The 18,241-nt window shown below is 44.4% G+C and overlaps 1 protein-coding gene across 1 annotated transcript in view; it reads right to left on the bottom strand.

Moving 5' to 3' along the window:
* Window positions 1–18,241, bottom strand: part of LOC132406148 (cAMP-specific 3',5'-cyclic phosphodiesterase 4C-like) — a 283,893-nt gene that overhangs the window by 246,900 nt on the left and 18,752 nt on the right. Inside the window, exon 3 of the mRNA XM_059991408.1 lies at window positions 5,454–5,550. Coding sequence (XP_059847391.1) covers window positions 5,454–5,495 — 42 coding nt within the window. The 5' untranslated portion in view covers window positions 5,496–5,550. The remainder of the gene's footprint in view (window positions 1–5,453; window positions 5,551–18,241) is intronic.

The following is an 18,241-nucleotide window of genomic DNA, read 5'->3' as shown; positions in this document are numbered from 1 at the left end:
CCCACAAAATGCCCTTCAAGTGAGTAATTTATTCGCCCTTCCAAAGGGAATTAACCAGCCACCATATTCGGTCCCCTCAGGGAATGAACCAGATGGCCCTTCCTCAAAAATCCAATTATTTTGTGATCATTACAATTGACCAGTTTGCTTTCTGATTACAGGTTATTAATTAAATCGAATTCCACAGCTGCCGTGGTGGAATCTCCGGGTTGTTAGTCAAGACTGAGATTTCTCGCCCAGAAGTTAGTCCAATATTTTGAACTGTTGTACATCACTAGCTCAGAGTTAGGAAGCATAGCACAGGAAGTGGCCATTCAGCTAGCGCTTTTTTTTTTACCTTTTTCCCTCCTGAGAAGAAGCCCCAGCTTTTTTTTTCCTTATACGTGTATGGCATAGAAGGAACTGCATTCAGGCTCACAGGGAAATCCTGTTCCCTACTAATTTCCCACAGAGCCTTAACTCCCTACATTCCCATTGTCTCCTCTGATTTTACCATTTCCCTACATAGCGGAAGCAATTAACCAAGGCCAATTAACCAACCAACACACAAAATGCTGCAGAAACTCAGCATATTGTTCAATTGTTCAGAGACAAATTTTTGGAAATATTCATGTGAATCACCTCAGATGTTGTTAATGGTGCTATAGAAATACAAGATGTTATTTCAGCAGAAAATGAACAAGTATTAGTGAAGACAGATTAAAAGGGGGGGCACTGGTTAATCTCAATCTCTCTCTCTCTCTCTCTCTCTCTCTCTCTCTCTCTCTCTCTCTCTCTCTCTCTCTCTCTCTCTCTCTCTCTCTCTCTCTCTCTCTCTCTCTCTCTCTCTCTCTCTCTCTCTCTCTCTCTCTCTCTCTCTCTCTCTCTCTCTCTCTCTCTCTCTCTCTCTCTCTCTCTCTCTCTCTCTCTCTCTCTCTCTCTCCCTCCCTCCCTCCCTCCCTCCCTCCCTCCCTCTCCCTCTCCCTCTCCCTCTCCCTCTTCCCTCTTCCCTCTCCCCTCTCCCCTCTCCCCCTCCCTCCCTCCCTCCCTCCTCCTCCTCCTCCCCCCCCCTCCCTCACTCACTCACTCAAAATTATGGCTTGGACATCTTGTATTTGGTGTTGGGATAGTCAACAAGAAGCATCCTAAATCCTGAATGGTCACTGGGTCCAGTGCTCAACTGAGGTCATGATGGGAATGAAGTGACTTGCTCAGTGATGAAAAGGTGGTTGTGCGTGTAAAGAGGGTTTCTTCTTTTTGTTAACTAGCAGGAATGCTAATTTACTGATAACGAGAATGGTATTCCTTTGTAAACCAAATGGGGATTAATTTTCTTTCTTCTGAGTCTGTAAGCTTTTGTTGACGGGCTTTTGGGCAGATCGGCGCGAGGGGGTCGAGAGAGAGGACGCAATGCTCTAAGCTGGGCGAGGATCGGACCCCAAAGGGGGGTCCGAGGCCGGGAGATTCTCCGAGGAGGGGGGGGGGGGTTGAAGCTAGATGTGCTTGGTTGACCACTCGGAGGGTCCTGAGCTGTTTGGAGAGTCGAGGAGTTCGGAGGGTCCTGAGCTGTTTGGAGAGTCGAGGAGTTCGGAGGGTCCTGAGCTGCGAGTCGAGGAGTTCGGAGGGGATCGAATGGTGGCCAGAAGACTTCAGTAATTGAGCTCCAACGGTTGTGCACGAAGTGGTTTGGACTTTGATAAGTTTGGCGCCTTTTCTTTAATTTTCTCTTCATATATACTGTATCGTTATTAATCACTTAGTTATAGTAACCTTTATAAATTGTACTCATTTAATCGCATATGGTGTGCTGTCTGTTTTTGGGCGAGGCGGGGACATCACACAGCATCCACACCAGCTGATTACCCAGTTTGGCGGGGCCGAAGGCTGCTCCCCCTAGACGGGAACGAGCTGAGCGAGCCTGAGGCGACCCAGGGAGTTACATTGTGGGGTGCTCGTCCGGGGTTGATTTCTGTGGAAGCTGTGTGATCACCCTCTTTAAATTGTGTCTGCGGCGAAGAGCTGGTGTGCCTTTGTGGGTGTGCGATTGCTGGTTATCGCGGTGTGTGTGCTGGGTGGGGTGGTTTCTGTTGGCTGACGAAATGGTGGTGGGACCATGGGTTGTCCGTACTGTTTGGAGATTGAGGAGTGACAGGTTGGGATGTTTCAGCAGTGGTGAGCTCCGCCCGGTTATTGGAATAATGTCCAGCCCTAAAGGGGCGGAAGCGTGGGCGGAGCGGACCCCTCAGTTGTTGGGTGAGTGGCAGTGCTTGGCTGAGGAAAAGCGACAGGGACAGGTTGAAAGTTTGAGTAGGCGGGCTGGTGACTTTGTTAGAACTGTCGGGCGCAATTACCTCGAAGTGACCGCTGCCAGTTCTGGGAAAGTGTGGGAAAATGCGTGTGGTTCGACTGGAAGTCAAATGTCGCAGCTGGGGGGCTTATCATATCCGTGGCAGGAGATTGGTGGGAAGTTTTTAGGGTATCCTTTTTTGCCTAGGGGGGCAGATAAATTGCTTGTGGTGCCAAGGGGATCTGTCAAGGGGATCAGTTGTTCCGTTGATTCGAGAGGTGTCGGGAAACTTAGAGGAGGCCCAGTGGGGAACGGCTTGGGGTCTCTGGGGGAGCACGTTCCCAGCAATGTACCAAGGAACTCCCGAAAGGAGCAGACCCTATTCCTGAAGGCTTAGAGGGGCCATGCGCACAGGTGTTGTTACGGATGGATGGAAGTCAAGTTAAAGCCATCCTCGGCACCGGGGCGCCGGTTAAGTTGCTGTACAGTTTGTTTCATAACCGTTATTGGAAGCATTTACCCTTGACAACATTGAGGACACTGGAGATTCGGGGTACCAGTGTCGGTGATTATCCAGACAACGGTTGTTGGTCAGTGAAAATGGAGTTCTTAGAGGCAAATGTGGAGGAGACTGAGGTTCATGAATCGTTAATGCTGATGTGTCCGGACCCCGTTGAGACGGGCAGCGTTTCTGTTCTAGAGAGAACCAAAATCCTGCTGGAGCACTTGGGGGCCTGCCTGGAGGAGGCGGGTGAGCGCTGTTTGGAGGCATTGTCGATGCACCCAGGGTTTCGAGCTGCTTGTGCGGACGTGTGTAGCAGCATTGGGCTGATAACGAATTCAAACAAGAGCCAGTGGTGGTACGGCCTGGGGGAAGTATCTGATGGTGAGACCCTCTTCGTGGACGCTGCGAAATACCACAAGGGAGGGGAGTTGACTGCTGAAGACACCTCGGAGAGAGAGAGGTTGCGGCGACTGGCCCCTACAGCCGTGGAAGATGTAGGCAGCGTGTGTATGGATTATATTGCGTTGAAGAGGCGCACTGTCAGTGACCAGAATATGGCCCTGAGGGCCAGAGAGGCGATGGCCTGTCTGAGTGGTGTGAAGTGGTTTAAGGTGCTGGATCTGAGGAGTGGATGTTGCCAGATCCCGATGAGTGGGGCCAACAAGGAGAAGACGGCCGTTATAAGTTCCCTAGGAGTCTTCGGGTCCGAAAAGATGCCACAGGGCATATCTGGAGCCCTTGCAACCTTCCTGCGGGGCAGGTGGAAGACCATAGGGGATGTGGAGGCGTTTGGAGTTTTGGTGTATGTGGATGATCTCTTGGTATTTGGATTTGCCTCAGGAGAATATGAAGTGAGGTCGTTGCAGGAGCAGCTGAGAACTACCGAGTTAAAGTGTTTTCGGGACACGTGCCAGGGCTGGCGAAGGTCGCAGCTCGTGAGAGACTGTCTCTACGGAATCAAGTTTGAAATGAAGACGGAGAGACTGGAGAAAGTGATCTGGAACCATTCGGAAGACTTACAAGTTGGAGAGAATGAAGAAAGTTGTCTGACTGAGGGTAATAGCAAACTGAGAACCCGGAGAGGGGAGTTTGCGGAGGTGAAGAAATTACAGATGAATCTCAGAAGAGAGAAGCGGAAACTTGAAGGGAACCTGAAGATGACCATCGACAGTTCAAATGAAGTGCAAAACCTGAAAGTTGATCTGGAAGAAGTCATGAGGAAGAAAAAGCTGGAGAGAAGTGCAGTGAATACTGAACAGGAGGCTGAAGAGACTGCGGGAGCAGTGCAGGCCACGTGTTTCCGTTTGGAGAAGATCAAACAGCAGCTACCGATCACAGGAATGAGGAAGAATACAGATTCGATGGATGATGTGCTGGATGTGTGGTACATGCTGCCTTTTGCTGACTTTCCCTCGATTGAGGAAGAGACCTTTGGCCCTTCTCCCATTGAGTCAGGTGTAGCGGGGAGGGTTAGCTGTGTGCAGTGTGAGGCATGAGTGAGAGGTTGAGAGAGGAGTTGGTAGTGGGCCCAAGGTATCCCCAGTTGTGTCCGAGCCTGAAGGGTTTAGGTGAGGGGGTACGGAGGTCTCAGAAGGGTTAGGGAACTCCCAGATAGTTGGCCTAAGTAGCGCCTGAAAAACAGGGCGTGAGGTTTACTGTGTGGGGAGGAGATGTCCCTGTTTGTGCTTGGGTTCCGGTGTGTTGGCAGGAAAGGTGGCGAGTTATTTAGTAGTCATGAGGACATGACTTTTATTTGGTGGAGGGAGAGTGTAAAGAGGGTTTCTTCTTTTTGTTAACTAGCAGGAATGCTAATTTACTGATAACGAGAATGGTATTCCTTTGTAAACCAAATGGGGATTAATTTTCTTTCTTCTGAGTCTGTAAGCTTTTGTTGACGGGCTTTTGGGCAGATCGGCGCGAGGGGGTCGAGAGAGAGGACGCAATGCTCTAAGCTGGGCGAGGATCGGACCCCAAAGGGGGGTCCGAGGCCGGGAGATTCTCCGAGGAGGGGGGGGGGGGTTGAAGCTAGATGTGCTTGGTTGACCACTCGGAGGGTCCTGAGCTGTTTGGAGAGTCGAGGAGTTCGGAGGGTCCTGAGCTGTTTGGAGAGTCGAGGAGTTCGGAGGGTCCTGAGCTGCGAGTCGAGGAGTTCGGAGGGGATCGAATGGTGGCCAGAAGACTTCAGTAATTGAGCTCCAACGGTTGTGCACGAAGTGGTTTGGACTTTGATAAGTTTGGCGCCTTTTCTTTAATTTTCTCTTCATATATACTGTATCGTTATTAATCACTTAGTTATAGTAACCTTTATAAATTGTACTCATTTAATCGCATATGGTGTGCTGTCTGTTTTTGGGCGAGGCGGGGACATCACACAGCATCCACACCAGCTGATTACCCAGTTTGGCGGGGCCGAAGGCTGCTCCCCCTAGACGGGAACGAGCTGAGCGAGCCTGAGGCGACCCAGGGAGTTACATGCAGTTAAAGTTAACCTGAATTTTCTCCTCAAACTATCAGAGGACAGATGAACCAATGTTCAGATTTATCACATCAAAGGGTCAGAGCTTGAAATGTTGGCCAGACTCTCCACTGGAAGTTGAGCAGCTCTTTCCACTGTTTTATCTCTTCCTAAAACTCACGTCCAAGCATCCAGCAATTGAACAACCTTGGTTTAAACGCTCTTACCTCCAGGCTGCCGACACAGAGTGAGCTCACGCTTTTCTTCATTATTAAGATTCCTCGTTTCACAGTTTTCTTCCAAACGAAATTATCTGGATCTTGCCTGGTAAGAGGAGAAACAATGCTTTTACACTTATTTAGAAAACCATGGCAGAGTGCTATCCCATCAGATACTTTCTCAGTATTTTGTTAAACACCCATTCACTTGCTGTTGGTAAATACCCATTGGATTATCAATGATGGGTGACAATTACAGAATGTCAACAGCACTAACAAGGTAGGCATTGTCCGTCCCTATGAAGTCTGGAGAAAGTCATAAACCTGATTAGGGAAATGTTACTCAATGCAGTGACACAGTCTTAAAATGAGTAAGGACTGCAAATGTTGATTCCTAAAGAGTATTTGTGAACCAGAGTAATCCTTACAAGTGTTTCACTTCTTTGATGAGTCAAAAGCTCGGAATATAAAATGTCAGACAAATCTGGTAAATAATTCCTGTGAAACTTTTACACCAGAGGCAGTGAGAAGGTGAAACTCAGAGCTATAAACAGTAGACCATAAGACCACGAAACATAGGAGCAGAACTAGGCCACAGAGCCCATCAAGTCTGCTTCACCACGACATCAAGGATGATGTCTAAACACTCTAAACACCCTCTAAACACCCTTTCCCTGTAACCTTTGATACCTTTACTAATCAAGAACCTATCATCCTCCGCTTTGAAGATACCTAATGACTTGGCCTCCACAGCTGTCTGTGGTAATACATTCCACAGATCCACCTTCCTCTGGCTGAAGAAATTCCTCCTTATCTCCTGTACTAAATGGACATCACTCTATTCTGAGGCTGTGCCCTGTGGTCCTAGTCTCCCCCACTAGAGGAAATATCCTCCATTCTAACTGGGCCTTTCAATATTCTATAGGTTTCAATAAGATCCCCCCCCCCCCTCCATTCTTCTAAACTCCAGTGAGTACAGGTTCAAGGTCATCAAACGCTCCTCTCCTTTCATTCTTGGACTCTCTCCAATGCCAACATATCCTTTCTTAGATAAGAGGCCCAAAACTGCCCACCAGTGGGGTGTGACCAATGTCTTATAAAGCCTCAGCATTACATCCTTACTTTTGTACTCTAGCCTTCTGAAAATGAATGCTAACATTGGATCTGCCTTCCTTACCACAAACTCAACCTGCAAGGTAACCTTTGGGGAATCCTGCACAAGGACTCTCAAGGTCCAACAAATAATCTGGAAGCTGCCTGCAGGAAACTGGATGAGTTCATGAAGGCAAAATGGATGAAAATGGATGCTTCGATGAGTTGGGTCTGTGTAATTAATGTGGACATTTACTTATTTCGCTCAACCCTCTTATAGACTCCTTGAGTGAATCGCAGTACAATACTTCTCCAAGAACTTTATCTCTTCCAGCATAATAATCCTACTCACAATCTTTCATCACAAGTCCTTGGGTTATAAACTCCTAATTACAAGACACCCCTACATATGAACAAACTCCCATAATGTAAATTTTAAAGTCCCACATAGGTAATTATGCTCCTTCCTACAAATGAAAACACTAATTCCTTGCTTTCTCCACGTAGTAATAATACTTATCAGTTTTATGTGTTTTTGATGCCACTCATTGCAATACTGTGGAGGTATGGTTACCATTTTGAGTGATTTTTTTCAAGTTTTCCGACTTAAACGGACAAATTTGACGTAGACATCTGTAAAAGTGGAACTAGTTCATTACTCAGGAACGGCCTGCATTGGGAGAGGGGGAGATTCAGTGGGCCTCCAGTATTATAATGCTTGAACAAGCAACAATTTCTACACCTTGACTTTCCAATATGGTATCAACAAGACTGAACTCAGAGTAATGATTGTCTAGCAGGCCATCCCCTTCATGAATTCTTGTAAAACAATGGTTAGGGTGGCTTTTATGGCACAGTAAGTGTGCCAGTTTATCCCTTAGTCCATTTTCCAAATGTGGCCAGGTCCTGGTTACAATGAATCGCAAAACACAGATTCACAGAGAGGAGTAATGTGGATGGAGGTTGGCTGGCATTTCCTGTCCTTTCTCCTGAGTTATCTGGGGAGTTGGGAGAGGGGATGATTTAGCTGATGTGTGAAGCCGTGAGGGTCAACGAGGGCAATCAAGAAAGGAGGATGTTGTTTGGAGGCAGGTCAGATACTTCAATGTGGGATTCAGCTCCTTTCACAACTTCAGGATATCCCAAAGGCCTCTAAAACCAATTAAGAACTTTTGGAAGTACACCCACTGTTAGATAAATGTAATGAAGGAAATGTAGCAGTCAATTTTCACCCACGAGTAATGATCGGAGGACTGAGGTATTGGTTTGGAGTTAAATACTGCCTGTGGGAACTTATCCTACTCCTCTTGAAAATTATGTCCATAGCACCTTTCATATCAACAGATGAGGCCAGGAGGACTTTCAGTCTAATGCATCGTCCAAAAGACACCATTTCAGTCAAGGCAACCCTCACCAAACTGCCTGGAAAAATGGGATGAATTACTGGAGTGGGAAACTTGCAATCTGCGGTATCTGTTTGGCGATCGTCTCCAGAAGCCTTGGTAAGGGTGACTGCTGTGCACTCTGTAAAACTGACCCAAGGCACAGGCAACTGTTCAGAGTCAATGTGATTTGTGCCTGAAGCAGAAACCCACATTCTAAACCTCACTCATACACAGCACAGGCTACAGGGCCAACACCCAAGGCAGCCAGGCATACTCGCCAGTTTTGAGCTGTTCAAAATGACATGGTGGATAGGGGTCATGGTAAGCAGGTTGGATCCAGCACACCAGTGTTTCTTAGAGGTTTATGAAAATTCAGCATGTCATTCAAAACTTAGATAGATGTGTGGTGGAGAATATATTGACTGGTTACATTACGGTCTGGTATAAAAACACCAATGCCCTTGTACGTAAAAACTTACAAAAAGTAGTGGATACAGCTTAGTCCATCTTGGGTAAAGCCCTCCCCACTATTGAGCACATCTACACGGAGCGCTGTCCCAGCATCCATCATCAGGATCCCCCTCCATCCAGGCCATGCTCTCTTCTCACTGCTGCCATCAGGAATGAGGTACAGGGGTATCAGGACTCACACCAAATTCAAGACCAGTTATTACCTTTCAACCACTCGGCTCTTGAACCAGAAGGAATAACTTCACTTGCTCCATCACTGAACTGTTCCCACAATCTATGGACTCACTTTCACGAACTCTTCATCTCATGTTCTCGATATTTATTGCTTATTTATTTATTATTGTTACTATTATTTCTTTTTAGTCTCTTTCTTTCTGCATTTGAACAGTGTGTTTGTTTTTTTTACACATTGGTTGTTTGCCCATCCTGTTTGTTGCGGGCTTTTATTGGTTCTATTGTGTTTCCTTGATTACTCACAAGAAAATAAATCTCAGGGTTGTATATGGTGACATACATGTACTTTGATAATAAATTTACTTCGAACTTTGAATCCATGTACATACCACATCGGTCCAGAGAAAATGAAATGTATGCTCCACCAAACAAGTTCTAGGCTGGGTATTTTGGGAGTACAGTACAGTAGTCTTGCGATCATGTATCAAAAGCAAACCATGGTGGATGGTGAATATATTCAGCTGTTCAGGAGGCAAGTGCAGAGGGAGAGACTTAATGTTTCAGATTGATGAGCTTTCTTAGGAGCTGGAACAACTGGAAGTGAAAAATGTTTTAAGCTACGGAGAAGGGAAAGGGGTGGAGTACACAAAATGGAACATTTGAATTAAGAGGAAGACCAGGAGAGACTCAATGGCATAAGGAAGGATTAGGGATTAGTCACCACTGTGATGCCCTTTTTCCCACTATTCATGCCTCTGAGGTCTACACCCCCACATGAACTCAGTGATTATAGAAGTATGGTCACGTAGGTTCTCTAACAAGGTGGATATCCCAACAAGAATTTAGAAAGAGGAGTTCAACTACTCCATTCCCAATGCCGGTTTCCTACTTGAGTTTGGAGAAGAGAACAGAGTTGTATGTAGCTGAAAGGTTAGCTCATTCCAGTCAGCTCTGGTGGTGTAAGGATGATTCATAGTGTTGCCAGCTCACTTAACTTCAGTCTCAGAGTGGGGCATCACTGGCAAAGCCAGTACTTGTTACTCATTGTTAGGGAGTAGGTTGAGAAGCTGGTGAGAGCCGACCATTCCTGATGAGAGACCAGAATTACATACAGGCCCAAACGGATGGGGCTAGCAATTCTGAAAATGGAACTGTTTGATTTTTAAAGGCAAAGTGACAATTTTAAGCATTAGTCTTATACTTCCAACTGTTGTCAGTCTGGGTTAGTAGTCTTCCAAGTGTATCTACGTAAACTTGCACTATTATCCTTTGAACCCTACACAGTTTGGATGATTGGGAATGATGTCAGGTGGTTTACCAGTGAGGTCCCAAACATTAGGGGTCTTGATTCCAAGGTCAAAGTGGAGGAGTTGGAATGATGCTTCCCTCCAAAGAGCAAAGAGGGCGTGGAGTTTTAATCCAAGTGTTCAAATTCAGGAAGGCTTTAAATAAGATAAATCAAGGTTAAGAAAGGAGTCGCTGTTTCCATTGGCAAGAACATCAGTAACAAGCTCATGAATCATAAAATGTTGCAGAGTAATTTGTTGTGACTTGGGGCACCCAGACTGAAGGGCAATGAAAGCAGGTTCAACAAAAGAGAAATGAAGAAATAATTCAAGGCGATGAAAGAAATGACAGGGATGTGGGCATAGAGCTGAGAAGGAGAATGATAGAGATTTTTTATGAAGAGTCAGATCAGGCACAAGGAGCTCAATAGGCTTCTTCAGTAGTATGTACATAGAATGTCACATGACAAACACAGTACCCAGCAACAAGTCAAATAGTGATGGCTCAGTGACTCTTTGTTTCAATAAATCTTTCACTGTTCTCCATGTCCTCATATTCAGCATGCCACAAAGCAGAGGCTTGCTTTAGGGCAAAATCAATTTCCTTGTCTATGTTATATTTACGGATGGTGATAAGCTTGTTCATTCTAGATTAAACTGAAACACACCATACAGAAAGGTCAATTAAAAGGCACAATTCATTCCCCTACACAAACAAAGAACTTGACTCCCAGTTGGAATGCCAGGGAAGTAGCTGCCAGTGACTCAAGGTTGGAAGGACTGGAGGGGGGTGAGGGGTGGTGGGGAGCGGTACCAGTAGGGGTTTCCAACCTAGAGTCCATGGACCCCTTGGTTAATAGTAGGAGTCCATGGCATAAAAAAAGTTAGGAATCCCTGGACTAATGGGTCCGTAATTTTGCTGAGCCAAGTTATGCCAAATGGGCTGAATGGTATCTTTCTGTAAAGGTCCAACAATGAGGCAATCAGTAGATAATCTGTCTTTTATTTACATTGTTGGAAGAATAATTGCGAACCCAGGAGAATATTTATAAAATGATCATGGGAAAATTGTCTCTGGACTGTTGACTTCTGACAACATTCCAACAACTCTTTGGAGAGCAGAACCAGTTACCCAGACGCAGACTGGTGCCCTTGACATTCATCAGGAACTTCCTCATTGGCTCCAGATGAAGGCAGACAAAGCAAGTGCACTTCTCTCAGCTTGTATAAACCAAACAAAGAAGACTCCTATACTGAGTGTTGTTGTCTCTACCCACTACTTTCCCAGAGAAGATCAGTTATCATAGTGCATCTCCACTGTGGAACCCAGGAAATAGTCGGTTTGTACCTCTTGTGGTTGGTCAGTTGGTAGAACTCTCATTTCCAAGGACTCGCTGGTAATAATCTAAGATAGCATTCAGTTGCGTTATCAGAGAAGGCCATGGTAATCTAGTCCAGCAACACAACGTAACAACTGGAATTGAAATGTAACTAGAATGTATTATTCCACATTTCCTAATGACATAAAATGAGGCCATTTGCCCCATTAAGTCTGTGCTGGTTTACCAACATAGAGGAATCCCTTTCCCATTGTGCTAGTCCCTAAAATTTCTTCTCCCTGCATTCCCATCACCAAATACTTAGACAAACTTCTATAGGTGTGTGGTTATATCACAGGCTGGTATGGAAACACCGCTCCCCTTGAACAAAAGGTGGTGGGTATGGCACCGTCCATCATGAGTAATGACCTCCCCATCACTGAGCACATCTACATGGGGCGCTGTTGCAGGAAAGCAGCATCCATCAGCAAGGACCCCCGCAAGCCAGGCCATGCTCTCTTCTTACTGCTGCCATCAGGAAGAAGGTACAGGAGCCAGACCACCAGGTTCAGGAACAGTTAGTAACCCTCAGCCATCAGGATCTTTAACCAGTGGGGATAACTTCACTCATCTTCACTCAACCCATCACTGAACTGTTCTCACAACTTATGGACTCACTTTCAAGGACTCTTCAACTTACAGGGTATTTTAAGAGACTCCTGGACAGGTACATAGAGCTCAAAAAAACAGAGGGCCATTGGTAACCCTAGGTAATTTCTAATGTAAGGACATGTTTGGCACAGCTTTGTGGGCCTAAGGGCCTGTATTGTGCTGTAGGTTTTCTATGATTCAGTGTTTCTTATATTCTCGATACTTATTGCTTATTTATTATTATTATTATTATTATTATTATTTCTTTTTTTCTTTTGTATTTGCACAGTTTGTTGTCTTTTACACTTTGGTTGTTTGTCCATCTTGCTGATTGCGTCTTTCATTGATTCTGTTATGATTCTTGGATCTACTGCATATGCCTGCAAGAAAATGAATCTCAGGGCTGTATATGGTGACATACATGCACTTTGATAATAAATATACTTCTACTTTGTAGCTCCATCAGATTCTATCACGCATCTACACCAGCAACAATTTAGAGCGGCCAATTAGCAGGAGGACGCTGGAGCACCTCAACAAGACCAGCACGGCCCAAGGGAGAAAATGCAACTCCCCTACACAGACAATACCTGAAGTCAGGTCACTGGAGCTCGAGCACAGCAGCTCCATGAGCTGATCATCACTACTTAAACTGTTGCTGGATAGCATTTAAATGCATGGTGTATACATTCGCTCTTCTGATCTGGGCATCACTAGCAAGTCCAGTATCTATTGACCATCCCTTATTTATAGCAGGGCAACAATGTAGCATTATAACACCCAGGCCTTCGTCCTCTTATAACAATGCCACTACACTTATTAAGTGTCGATATTTCAGCACAACATTGTGAGCTGATGGGCCAGTTCCCATGCTGTACTGTCCTGTGTTCTGTGTGTTCTGATTGCTCAGAAGAAGGAGGTGGTGAGCTGCCTTCTTGAGCTGCTGAGGCCTTTCCAGTGCAGGTACATTTAGCAACAACAAAGCACTTCCAGGTCAGGATGGGGTACGACTTGGAGGGTAAATAATAGGTGACAGCATTGCCATGTGTCTGCTGCCCCTGTCCTTCTTGGTGATAAAGGCTGTGGGTTTGGGACTACAGGATGCAGCCTTCCTCCCACAAAGGCACTGCAGCCATAACGTGGAAAGAACAAACATTTAGATCAGTGGTTGAGGTACCAATCAACCTGCTCTGGCCAAGATGGCGTCGATCTCCTTGAGTATAATGGAAGCTGGAAATGAAGAGTACTGTACTGCACACATTGAATGCATTGTAGATGGTGAAGATAATTCTTTGAAGAGTCAGGAGGTGAGTCACAACCTTCAAAACGTCCATCCTCTGACCTGGCATTTATTAGCTGGTCCATTTCTTGATGCCCATGATGTTGACCGTAAGGGATCAGTCACAATACAACTGCAGAACATCAAGTGTAGGTTCTTAACATGCCATCATGAGAGCTAGTAATTAGCAGCCCCTTATGCGATAAATGTAATCATGAAGAAGGGAAATCAGCCCTGAAGCTTAAGGAGATTGCACTTCACCTGGTAGTCTACCAGCTTCACTGACTGCTCATGCACCAGTACAGCAATTCTAACACACAGGGACACAAAAGGCTGCAGAGTGGTGATCACAAACCAGTCCATTACAGCCACACTCCTCCCTACCACTGACAGCATCTACGCGAGGCACTGCTTCAAGAAGGTGCCATCCATCATTAAGGATCCCACTATCCCGGTTAAGCATCTTGCTGATTGAGTCTTACTGCTATCATCAAGTAGAAAATGCTAAAATCTGAAATTGGATCTGGAAGCAGCTACTTTTCTACAACCACCGGTTCCTGGGGCGACCTGAGGAATTCTAATCCACCTCTGCAAAAGGAACACTTTGAACCACCTTTTGTACTTTTATGGTCTGTTTTCTAATTGTACTTTTGCACTTACGTCTTGTTTTGAACATTGTCTTGTATAAATTATGTCCATTCTGCTGTCTGTGATGCTGCTGCAAGCTCATTTTTCACTGTACATGTGCCTTGCCAGATTTGTACACGTGATGGTAAACGATCTTGGAAGAGGAGGTGGGGGTTCTCGTTATTGATTCACTTGCTGATATCCAATCAAGCATGAAATGAGGAAAGAGTTTCTCACACAAACTCGGACTTCTCCCACCATGCCGAATGTAATGGAGGTGGTGGGGTAAACAAGAAACTTCCAGGACAAAGAATGAATAAGGTTTATTGGGTTTCAAGCAACGGGAGCTCATGGGAGAATGGAGATAAGATCAGCCATGATCTCATCATCTGGTGAGATGGTACAGGTCCACTCACTCTCTTCACATGAACAAGGAAGGCTTTCAGCCATGATCTCATCATCTGGTGAGATGGTACAGGTCCACTCACTCTCTTCACATGGACAAGGAAAGGTTACTACGCTGCTTAAGACGGAAATCAGTGAAAAAAGTTACACCTTTCACAACTTCAGGATGACTGCAAGGAGCTTTACAGTCAATGACGGACTTTTAAGTGTGGTCACTCCTAGATCTAATTTGTACACAGAATGATCCCACGAAGAGCCTTGTGCCAATGGCCTGATTGTGTGTGGGATAGATATTGGAAAACATACTGAAGAAATTTCTTCCACAAAATACTTGCAAAAAATCTTTCTGCGTCAGTCAGGGAGAGAATAGAGCTCATTTTAAAGACTCACCTGGAAAGTAATTTCACCTCCATTTGAGCAGTGCTCCTTTAGTACTGCATCTGCATTATCAGCTTGGGAATGCAATCACCCCAGCGAGTCACTGCTACAGGCCTTGGTGGCCCCCTGGTTCAAACTCTCACCTCTGGGTCAGAGGGCATGAGTTCAAGATCCCGTCCAAATATTTAAGGACAAAAACCTCAGGCTCTTATTCCAATCTAACATTGGCCATAAACTGTTAAAGATGCTATTTTTCAATAAATCAAAGCTACAGTTCAAAAAGATCCATGATAGAAACTCCATTGTAATGTTGCAGTTGATACTTATCCATCTGTCCTTGTGACTAAATGATGAACTTAAAGTGTAGTTGCTGCTTTGCTGTCAACTTGCTCCCCTTTCCCCAGTTATTAACAGTCAGCTGTGTTATACTGCACATAATAAAAGTTATGTTTCTTGTGCAGTGGTCTGATTACACAGCTCAGTAGCTGAATTTGCAACTAACTCATTGCCTCTGGGAAGCTGAGACAGGACAACAGAGAGCAGAAGCTTCCCCCCTTCCTGGGTCCCGGAAAGACTAACGGTGAGAGCATTTTCAAAATGAACTTCTTAATTTGCTAGCAGCTTCGGGAGCTTACTGAATCACAATCAAATCACAGGTTTTTTTCCTTCCTTAAGTTCAGGGAAATCGGGAAGTGTTTATCCCAGCACTTTTGGCTCCCACTCGTGAAGGATTGTCTTCCCGAGACTCCCAGGTATTTAGAGGTAAACTGACAATCTTTCTGCGGGTTATCACAGGATATCAGCTGAACAATTTGTACTTCCAGTAACTTGACATCCAGCCACAGACAGACACACAGTGGCCACGTTATTCGGCACCTCCTGTATCTAAGAACTGGCCACTGAGTGTATGTTTGTGGTCTTCTGCTGCTGTAGCCCATCCACTTCAAGATTCAATACGTTGTAGGTTTCAGAGATGCTCTTCTGCACGCCACTGTTGTAACGCATAGTTAGTTGAATTACTGTTGCCTTCCTGTCAGCTTGAACCAGTCTGGCCATTCTCCTCTGACCTCTCTCATTAACAAGGCATTTTCACCCACAGAACCGCCCCTCACTGGGTGTTTTTTTTTGTTTCTCGCACTATTCTCTGTAAACTCTAGAGGCTGTTGCATGTGAAAACCCAGGCAATCAGCAGTTTCTGAGATACTCAAACCACCCTATCTGTCACCAACAATCATTCATGGTCAAAGTCACTCAGATCACATTTCCTCCCCATTCTGAAGTTTGGCCTGAATAACAACTGAGCCTCTTGACCATGTCTGCCTGCTTTTATGCATTGAGTTGCCGCCACAATAGGCCGCTTAGATATCTGCATTAATGAGCAGCTGTACCTAATAAAGTAGCAAATGAGTGTAAATGTTAGGATGAGTCAGTGCTTCCCAAAAGGGGCAGTTACGTGTCCTAAGAGAAATAGAGGTTGTCGGGGGATGTTCAAGATTCTTGAAGGTGGGTGCATGATAAGTGACACCCTAACTTGAGGCACAAGACCTGACTGACCATGTCAATTGGTTGCCGTTCTCAACATCTGATAGACCCAGTCTGTGTTAATTTTTAAGTTTAATTTAGCTCCATTAATGATGGACAAATACGTGCAGCGCAATCTCTATGAGTCTGAAGGCAGTGAAGCCTTGAATTCTAATCCTGCTAAGAACCAGAAGCTACAGAAGGTGCATCAATACAATGTTACATACCTGGAGTATGGTTTTATTTCATCTCCATCAGATCAGCAAGGCCCCATGTATCTTATTTGTAATACCGTACTGTCTAATGCAGCCATGAAATGATCAAGATTACAGGAACAGGTCCACAAAAGACAACCTGAAAAGGCTACTTACGGTATTACCCAGTTCCAAAAGATGAAAGAAGCATTTGAAAAGCATTGCACACTCCAGTCATTTGCCAAGAAAGCTAAAAATGACCTTGATTGTGGTCTCATTGTTTATTATAACATTCCCAAAATGATAGCAAAGTGTAAGATCGGTGAAAGATTAATAACACCTGCTGTATCAGAAGTGCTCATCACTGTTCTCAAAATGGATACCAGTATCTTAAAATCAATTCTTCTGAGTAATAACTCTGTAGCTCGTCATATTGACAAAATGAGTGCAGATATTCAGTATCAACTACGTACAGAGCTACAAAAAACAGAATTTGGGATACAACTGAATGAGGCAACTGTGTGAGAAAATGAAGCATTGCTAATGGCTTAGGTACGGAAAAGTTTATGAAGAGATTCTCTTTTGTAAAATGCTAAAAACAAATATCATTGGCAAATCAGTCTACGGCAAGCTCAAAATGTATGTTGAGAATAAAAGTACTTCAATTAGGGACATGATTTCTTGTGCAACAGTTGGAGCACCATGTATTACAGATTGCCATGCAAGTTTAGTGGTATTTATGAAAAAAGAAACTTCAAGTCTGGTTGCAATCCATTGTGTAGTTCATCATCAACATCTCACAGCCAAAAACCTCAGCCAATGACTTTTTTCAAGTATGATTCTTGTAATATCTGCTATCAATAAAATTAAATCTCATCCATTAAATAGCAGAATATTTCATCAGTTATGCCGATAATGATGAAAAGTTTGAATGCTTGCTTCTTCACACTGAAGTGTGTTGCCTGTCAAAAGGCTTCTGCTTAAAATGTTTCTTGGATCTTTTTGACACTGTGGTTGAATTTTTGCTCAAAGCGGACGAGAGCTTGGGAAACAAGATTGAACTTGTACGTGGAGATGTGGCATCCCTAGCTGATCTGTATTACAAAATGAATATTCTAAATGTGAAACTGCAGGGTGAAAATTTCAATTTAATCTAAGCAAAAAGTGCACTGTTCACTTTTATCAGAAAATTGGAAAATCTTTAAGCAAAATATTGGGAGAAGCCTGCAGCAGGATCTGGACCAGCAAGGAAAATGGACTGTAAAATGGCAGATAGAATTTAATGCAGACAAATGTGAGGTGTTGCACTTTGGGAGGATAAACCAGGATAGGAGTTTTACGGTGAAGAATAGGGTACTGAGGAGTGTGGTAGAACAGAGTTTCCCTGCATGGAAAGTATGGCACTCTCTTTCACAGATGGTGATTTGCAAGAGTACTGCTTATACCTAATACCTACAGTCCCTGAAGAAGGATTTTCAGAATCAATTCAAGGATTTGAATGATCTGGAAATTCCAGAGTGGGTAATTAACCCATTTCTTTGCAAGGAGGAAGAACAGGAAGAGAGCTTGCAAGAAGAAATTATCGAAAATCAGAATGATAGGCAAAAATGCTTTTCAAAAATGGTAACTTTTGTGGTATGTGGCTATACACTGTCATACGTATTTTCCTGGTCTTTGCAGAAGAGCCAAACTGCGCTTCATTGCATTTCCATCCTCCTACCTTGATGAAAGAAGCTTCAGTGCAGTGAACCACATACTCACAAAAAACGTAAACCGCTTGGACATTGCTGTCACAACTTGAACCAGATATTTCAACTCTTGCTAAAAACCATAAAGCTCAAGGATCACATTGATATCAAAGCTGCTGTACGGTGCACAGGTACTGTGTAAGCTAGGTTTAAAGACAAATAAAAATTTAAAGCAGAATCATCTTTCTCATTTTAGCATATGGTAGACATGTTTTTACACTATAGGATCATTGGAAAGTATATTGTCCCTAAGAGAGGTATTGGAAA

The sequence above is a fragment of the Hypanus sabinus genome, chromosome 16, assembly GCF_030144855.1.
Source record: "Hypanus sabinus isolate sHypSab1 chromosome 16, sHypSab1.hap1, whole genome shotgun sequence".
Taxonomy (NCBI): Eukaryota; Metazoa; Chordata; class Chondrichthyes; order Myliobatiformes; family Dasyatidae; genus Hypanus; species Hypanus sabinus.
Note: the sequence above shows the minus strand (reverse complement) of the source record. Positions and strands in the feature narration are given on the sequence as shown.